General features: G+C 39.5%; 2 protein-coding genes across 6 annotated transcripts; one reads left to right on the top strand and one right to left on the bottom strand.

The window, feature by feature from the left end:
- Positions 1-282: 282 nt before the first annotated feature.
- On the top strand, positions 283-3,851 carry LOC120715639 (asparagine synthetase [glutamine-hydrolyzing]-like). Of its 2 annotated transcripts, XR_005691696.1 has the most exons (5): positions 283-1,025; positions 1,584-1,665; positions 1,747-1,902; positions 2,454-2,727; positions 2,781-3,851. XR_005691696.1 is itself a non-coding variant. In XM_040002728.1 (4 exons), the coding sequence occupies exons 1-4, from the start codon at positions 967-969 to the stop codon at positions 2,661-2,663; spliced, it is 507 nt and encodes a 168-aa protein (XP_039858662.1). In that variant the 5' UTR covers positions 284-966; the 3' UTR covers positions 2,664-3,851. The 2 variants fall into 2 exon arrangements, 1 of the variants encoding a protein (XP_039858662.1); XM_040002728.1 differs by having other exon boundaries at positions 284-1,025; positions 2,454-3,851.
- A 109-nt stretch (positions 3,852-3,960) lies between these two features.
- LOC120715641 (protachykinin-like) lies at positions 3,961-7,776 on the bottom strand. 4 transcript variants are annotated; one of them, XM_040002730.1, is made up of 5 exons: positions 7,271-7,774; positions 6,442-6,544; positions 6,336-6,359; positions 4,525-4,581; positions 3,961-4,446 (listed from the first exon to the last, which is right to left on the bottom strand). In XM_040002730.1, exons 1-5 carry the CDS (start codon positions 7,385-7,387, stop codon positions 4,400-4,402), a joined length of 348 nt encoding a protein of 115 aa, XP_039858664.1. In that variant the 5' UTR covers positions 7,388-7,774; the 3' UTR covers positions 3,961-4,399. The 4 variants fall into 4 exon arrangements, with proteins under 4 accessions (XP_039858664.1, XP_039858663.1, XP_039858666.1 ...); XM_040002729.1 differs by having other exon boundaries at positions 3,961-4,449; positions 7,271-7,771; XM_040002732.1 differs by lacking the exon at positions 6,336-6,359 and having other exon boundaries at positions 7,271-7,776.
- Between the last annotated feature and the right edge of the window lie 469 nt (positions 7,777-8,245).

Consider the following 8,245-nt stretch of genomic DNA (forward strand, 5'->3'; position numbering starts at 1 on the left):
TTCTTGTGTAATTGCTACAGAACAATTTATGTTATACTTTGTTATTGCTACAGAAGAATATTTATTTTATTATTTTACATTTACAATTTTTTCCCCGGGGACCCTGTGACACCCCATTGAAGAGCCGTAGGCTGTGGATCTCTTAAGATCTCACTGTTGGGTTTGTAAGGCCATGTTACTCCTAAATTTCTATCTTGTTCAAAGAGAAGATATAAAACAAAGTTCTAAGCTAATCGACCTTAGTGTTCTCCTTTTTAAAAAAAAAAAAAAAAAAAAAAAAGAATCGATAAGAGAATCGAATCGTTAAACAGAATCGAAAATGGAATCGGAATCGTGAAAATCTTATCAATACCCATCCCTATGTTGCACAGTTGGAATCTTATTATGGTACCACTATGGAGCTCCTGAGTGCGACCAATTCTTTCACAAATATTTCTAGAAGCAGTCTGCATGCCTAGGTGCTTGATTTTATAGTGACTGGAGCACCTGAATTCATTGATTTGGATGGGTGAATGAATACTTTTGACATGCTTGGATCACTTCTCTGGAATTCCTGTTCTGACTTGGATGTGGCTTCTCAAACTTGTGCAGAAGAAAGACTTCTTTTTTTAAACTGATCTGAATACAGAAATCTTTATGCTTTGGGATGATTATACTTCTCAAAAAATCTGGACAACCTTACAAAGTAGAGCAAATCTAAGTTCATTGCATTTGTTTTTTTCTTTTGACGTTTCATTGCTTTAAATAAAAATGATTTTAAATGATAATTACAGACAAAATATACGAAACACTTTAGTTAGCCAGAATTGTCAGACTTGTGATCCAGAAATATTACAACGTCTGAAGGAAAACTTCAGACTGAACCTAAAGTTAGAATGCCAGTCGAAAAGGATTCATTTAAACATGGCTTTATTTCTCCTCTAGGCTCCAACACCCAAAGCTGCAGCAGAGGACAGCATTCGTCTGATGGAGGAGCTCTACATGTTTGATGTTCTCCGTGCTGATCGGACCACTGCTGCACATGGGTAGCCCTTCTTTGTTACTCACTAGCCCTGCCCGAAGAATTAAGACCGGTAACTGAAAGAATCTAGCAAAAAATAAAAATAAAAAGGGAACATTGCACTTTGCCTGTTGTTGGCGATAATTTTCCGCTGAAAAAATGTCCTGTAATTACAATTACTTCGTTCAGAATTGGCTGTAATTGTTTGCGCAACAGCTTTTCAGAGCATGTAGTGCTCATGAAGCATCTTTAATTTGACCATAAAAAGGGGAAAAAAGGATGGAGGGTAAAGTGGACAGCGGGAATTCAGCTGGAGAGCTTTGGTGGTAAAATAACTAATGCATTCATTTAACCATTGCCAAAATGTCAGTGATTAACCAATAGTGGTCACCAAATAATGCAACCAACCAATAGGGTGACGCTGACTATTATTCAAATATAGTAATAAAAATTAATGACAGAGTTCTGATTAATAGCATAGACCTATTAGTAACCCTGTCCTGTACTCACACAATTTGATAGAAATTGATTTTGCAATGGACTATTTCAGTTCAGGCTCATTTCGTGTCGCTCTGTCTTTCAGCCTGGAGCTGAGAGTGCCTTTCCTGGACCACAGATTCACAGCGTACTACCTCTCCTTGCCTGAGGAAATGAGGGTTCCTAGGGTGAGTCTGTACAATATTGGTGTCCACACTATCATGCAACTTTTCTTTGTAATAATAGTGTATTGTGTCCTGTGAAACCAGGATGGAGTGGAGAAGCACCTTCTGAGGGAGTCCTTCAAAGGTTTCGACTTGATACCTGATGAGATTCTCTGGAGGCGTAAAGAAGCCTTTAGTGATGGCCTGACATCTGTGAAGAAGTCCTGGTACACGTACCTGCAGGAGCATCTGGAGTCAATGGTAATATTTGGTAGAGAAACCTCTGACTCGGTCCCATTCACAGTAAAGTTTTTATGTTAACATTGATTTCTGCCTAAAAAAAAAAAAAAAAAAAAGCCTTCTCACAATCTAGTAAATCTCGACTGATTTCAGGCAGATTTCAGGTGGTGCAGACACCCAGGTTTGTGAATGCAATAACGCAAGAACAAGGCAACGTAGGAAATTTTCAAATTCATAACACAGGTGCACTTACTAAAAATCTGAATTCCAAGCTCAGTGCAATGGCACCACTTTGACAGAATAAAAGATTTACTTTAACTTAAAATTTTGCATTTAAAGTAAATTTAAATTAGAACGGGCCAAGAATCCACAGAAAATTGATCAAATACACTAATCACGACAGCGTTAAAATCTTTAATTAAACCGCAGAGAGAGGTTCAGTAAATTGTAGGTGTTCCTCTTAGCTCTGTATTATGACATTGCTCGTTAGTTGACGTTGATGCTTTGGTTGATTGAACAAAGTTTGCGAGTGACCCGTCTGTTTTGTTTTTTTTTGTTGTTGTTTTTTTTAGGTGAACGATGATGACATGGAGGAAGCTTACAAGAGGTTCCCTCACAATCCCCCACGCACTAAAGAGGCCTACTACTATAGACAGGAGTTTGAGAAGCACTACCCAGACCGTGCTCAGTGGCTCTCCCATTACTGGATGCCGCGCTGGATTGATGCCATCGATCCATCAGCCCGTACCTTGTCCATCTATAAACCTGAGAAAGACCAATGATTTGTGTGTTTGTGTCTTTGAGGGTGTAATTACAGTTAAAATTTCTTCCACTGAGCTGAGAGAACGAAGACAAAGCTCTTCTGCTTTTAAGATTAGGCTTCAAACTTTCAGATTTTCCTTTCTGATACTGACTAGCTGGAGATGGATCAGGTGAACCTGAACCATCTCTTAGTTACCCTGCTATAAGCTCCAACTGCTAGTGGACTTTCATTGAGCACTTCCTCACTTTCCTGTTTTCACTTGCCTGGTGTTTATATGCCACTGTTGTGCATCAAACTGTCAAACTAGAGCCGCTACTCCACCACGTCGAAAGCAGCCAGTTCTGGTGGTTCGTGGATCCGACTAGAATGCCTCCTTGGTGGGACCCCGGACATGCTGGAGAGATGATATATCTTTCCTGGCCTGGGACCGCTTTATTGTTCTCCAAAAGAGAGGTCTGGGTTTCTCTGCTTAGGCTGCTGCCCCTGCATCCCAGTAGAAGAAAATGGATGGATGGAATTGGATCTTTGGCGTGCATACTGGAGGATCAAACCGCTAACCTTCTGATTAGTAGATGACCTGCTCGACCTCCTGAGCTACAGGGTGTAAGGGTGGTATCATGTTTACACTATAACTGACTGAGGTCAGTAAGTAGTGTTATCATGCTGCTACCTCCCAGCTTTTGACAGCTTTGGTTGATTTCTGGTAGTTTGAATTGGTTTGGTTTGCTTTGGTTTGGTTTGCTTTGGTTTCAGTTTGTGTTTGGCTCTTAATCACCAAGCTAGAACTGCAGCATTGTTGGCGCTAACTAGCATATTATGCAAGTGTTTTGTAAAAGGACATTTTTCAAGTTTGGCAGAAGTGAGACATGCGTAAAAGATCTAATAATTTTTTTCATGCTTGACTATGACTATGAATGACTATTCAAACAGTTTGGGAACTAGGAGTTAGACATTTCATATAACTGTCCCACCCATGGTCACATTTGAAAGTGGATTACAGGAAGAGATCACTAATATCTGCAGTCTAATGTAATTTAATAACCATATGTTACAGCAAGGAAATTGTATCCAACCTTAGTTTATTGAATCATGTTTGCACTAGGCAGTATTGCATTTGTATTTCTCTCTTAACTAATCTTTTATCTGTCTCTATTTTTCTGTTTTACATTAATTGACGCTAAAATAAAATTTCCTGTTGCAACAGAAACTGTTTACTTCATTTATATTCCATGCAGTACCACTGTTTACCATCAGAGTCTGCCCTAGCACCATCCATCTAGATTAACTGAGCACTGATTTGCACTGTACAAGCTTAAGACTGAACCAGTGATAAAATAATTTTAATACAATTTTTAACATTATTTTAATACATCACAACATATGCAGATGAAGAACAAGGCAGCTTCTATAAGTCACTCGAAAGCCAAAATGAGCACCTGTGCTATTTTGTTGTATTAGCAAAAAACAATCAGTTATGAGGCATAATGAAGTGAAACTATCAGCACACTGTTCAGAAAACTGGCAGGTGGTGGAAATTAACATTTATAATGACACTTCCTCAAACTCCACTCTTTCTTCTACCGAAACAGATCAAACTGACACAAATACAGAACTGCTATTTCACTACAGTATGAAAAATGTAATCTTTTAAATGAGCTAACAGCTATATGCGGTTTGGAGAAAAACAAAACCACCATCCGGTCCCCGTGCCGTGGCTGAAGAATATTTGATGAGAAGCAGAGAGGTGACAGCTGTTTAGCGGCGCTTGTCATACATCTCTATTGTGTTCCAGTTATAAGACTCTGCTGAAAAAGGGGAAAATGCCATCTTAAGGATTCAGTTTGTTTTTGAGAAAATGAAACCTCGTTAAGTGAACTGACCTGGCTCCTCTTGGCTCCTCTTCCCCATCAGTCCAACGAAGGAGTTCACTTTATGTCCTTCATAGGAAAGACATTGAGATAAGACAACACTGAATGTCTCATTCATCTAACTACAACAAGAAAACTGTAATGTCTCTTGAGCCATCGACAAAACAATGAATTGTGTCTTTTTGGTTTCTTTCTGTTAGTATTAAAGACTTTCTGTTGAAACATGAACAGTTCAACTGAACGGCCACATGTCCACATGATTGTTTTACAGCAGGTCCTGCATTACAGGGATAAATTAGCTGTCTGCTTACTTACGCTGCACTGAGTGCATCACTGAGTAGGTGACTAATTCAGATGAAACGCAAACCATGACACAGGAAAGAGAAAATCCCCTCCTCCTCATGGCTCTTTATCTTTTCCCTCTTTGTCTCACACAGGCGTCTCCCCTGGACCACCTTCTTTACTCACTAATTAATGAGTTCAAAGAACATTAGGAAAAAAAATCTTTGGTGGGTGTATGTTAATTAAACCCTGGGAAAGAGTGCATTTCTTGCCCACAGACACAAACACGGTGGGCAAGTGGAATTTGTGCTTTTTCTGCTCCATGCTCTGTTTGTGGAACAAAGACCTTCCACTTTTGTGGAGCGAGCTGATATCTGTAGAGCTGTCACAGCTGTGTACACCTCTCCACCCACTGTCTCCGTACATTTATAAACTCAATGTATTTTCTTTTGCCTTTAGTCTCAGTCAAAATGCACATTATTAGAGAAAAACACACAAGTCCATCTGACCCTTGCACACTTGCCTTTGCTTGTGTGTCTGATATTAAAGAACCTCGTCCCTTCACACACTGAGGAAAGTTCCTGTTAAAGCTTAAACACTGACTCTCCCATAGTTTTCCTGGCAGTAAAAATGTATCTATATCTTTATGTATCTTTATGGGTTAATGTCCTGAATGCTTTTTAATGCCCTTCCATCCATTTAAAAGGGTTTATTTCATGGATGAGACACGAAGCAGAATCTGTGCGACCTGTATCTACTAAAAGGCTCAGGACGTTACATTTGTAAGGCTTTGCTGTTTACATCACTTGCCATCACTCTGTGGTGGCAAGTGTGGTGTTCTATGCAGGAGTGTTCGGCAGGATGAAAGCTGCTAATGTCAACAAACTGAACAAATTAAGCTTGAAGACTGATTCTGGGAGTAAAACTTGAAGACTCAGGTAGAGGTGTCTAAGAGGAGAATGCTGAAGAAATCCCTCACCATTATGAGTAATACATCCCACCTGATGTATACGTCTCTGACTGGTCACCACAGAGCAGTCTCATTTTACCACATGGGAGGATTATTACATTATCACTGGTAATTTATTCTTTATTAAATTAAAAGTGATACTGTAACAGGATTACTTATAATTCACACAAGTGATATGGTGGTAAATTCAAAGTGATTATTTAATTCTTGTTAACTTATCACTGTAATAGATGGTTGTAGCTATTCATCAATTTTATTTGGCAATAATATTCATATTTGCCTATTTCCACTACTGTACATACTGATATTTATATTTGTTTTAAAATCGTAATTTTTTATTTAGCTTTATTTTTACCTGAACTTTATTTTGTTATGTTAAAATTCATTTTTGCGTTGTGCATGCTGATTTGTGCACAAATGAGCAGCGTATACAAACCAGCTTGCGCCAGTCAAAGCTCTGAGGTAACTGGCCACATATCTGAGCTATTGGCAAAGGGGTTAGGTCTTTTTGTTCCGAGTTTTAATTAAAGAGCAGGAAAATTGCTCTAGCTATAAGGACTTCAGGACTTACTTTTGCGGGTGATCTGTGTGTTTGCTGTGGGAGGATGAAAGTAAAAATGAAAGGTTAGCATAACTGATGCATAGGAGAAGTACTTTTATTAAGAAATAGCTCTTACCCATAGAGCGCCTCCCCATCAGACCGATAAACTGATGTGGCTTTGGCTTTCTTGTCAGTCTCAGCAGGGCTTCTCTGAACGGGTTGTCGGAAATCCAGCCATTCTGAGTGGAGGGAGAGAAGGAATGCTTACACTGAGAGGCAGAGTGGAGTGAGAGTGGATCTTATCTTTATAAAAATTTTGCGTCATCAAACTATACCTCAACTGTGTTAATACCATATCTACCTGCTCATGTCTTTATAACAAGAGAATAAAGCGGAATTCTGCCAGAACCTTATCTTAATCAATATTAGCTGAAAGACCCACCCACCGGTCCACCCACATAAAATACACTGAGTAAAGCAGAATGTATTTGGATCTTTTCTTGCCATTTTCTGTTTCCATCTCAGGATTATATTCGTGCAGTATGCATCATTGTGACTGGCAATATGGATCTTTGCGCTACTAATGTCCCGCACAGAGTGACGATGCCCATTATGACAAAGTGCCGACATATCCAGTCGCTCCTAAAGTGTGATTAAGCTAATATATAAGCCTTTATATACACCTGTTCAGTAAATTTGTGTATACATGTAATTTTAATATCTTTTAAAATACAAATATGCAACCTACAGTGTGACGCTGCGGTTTAACATACTTCTGTAAAGGGATGTCTTTGTTCTCACAAAAAGCAAGAAAAAAAAACTTAAGTCAAACTAATTTCCTTATGCCTGTTAGGCGGTACATAAATTTATTCTGCTTTCATCCACTGAAGGAGACTAAAAGATGAGCTACTTAAATAGTAGTATTTATGAATTATTAAGGAGAGAGTATAAGTCTGAATAAATACCTGGATTTGATTAGTGCTCGTCCAGTAATCAGTGTCCTCTTTTGGGTCATTTTCTTCGCCGGAAACTTGGGCGGCGGCGATGAGAACCATTAAAACTGCTACAAGCAGAGACTTCATGATCTCGCAGGTTTTCTCTCACTGTACAACAACAAGCACTCTAATGCCCAATGTATCACGATAACAGTTATCAGCAGAAATAAAGCGAGGTGAATGAATCAGGTGTGTGAGCACCAGAAGGAGCTGGAGTGTGCGCTGTTTCTTCCTCAACAAATCAACAGTAGTCCATAGCGCGTAGCCCGTGTCACAGCACTATCTCCAGCGCTATCTGCGCACTCAGCTTCTGGAGCTGTTTGTTTCGTACGGTCTCCGATCCGTACGCTCCTATATACCAGTGTGAATAGTGTTGCTAAGTAACGCCTTAGCAGTACTATGATTACTTGAGTGAAGTTTCGGTAAGCAGCCTGTTAAGCGCAGTGATCAGAACCTGTTGTGCGTCACCGGACTTCACCGTCACTATTATGAAGAATGGCGGTGACGTCAGAAAGTACTGTTATCCAGCTTTCAGTCACGGTGAAAAGTCCGCTTTTCCTTGTCACAGAGCCAAAAACTTCAAAGTAGCTCCAACATGTCTGGGCCATTTGATTTAACGTTTTTTCATTGTTTGAATACTTTTGATGGAGGCCAGTGTTGCAGGGATATTTCTACCTAATGCTCAGTTTAAGAACATTTGTATTTAACCTTTAATTTATCATTTATTCATGAATTGTTATTGCACCAAAGGAGGAGAGTGCGTGAGTGTAGTGCAAAAAGCATCTGCATTATGCAATAGAACTCCTAGCAAGCATCTCCACAGACAGCATGCTAACGCTAAGCTAGCCAAGAAATGGGAGTAATGTAAAAGCTGAGTGTTTGTCAACCCAAGCCCAGCCGCCAGACCCTAAACTTCAGCACGTAACAAATGGATGAACAGACAGA

Source organism: Simochromis diagramma, unplaced genomic scaffold (genome assembly GCF_900408965.1).
Source record: "Simochromis diagramma unplaced genomic scaffold, fSimDia1.1 OVJJ01000449.1, whole genome shotgun sequence".
Classification (NCBI taxonomy): domain Eukaryota; kingdom Metazoa; phylum Chordata; class Actinopteri; order Cichliformes; family Cichlidae; genus Simochromis; species Simochromis diagramma.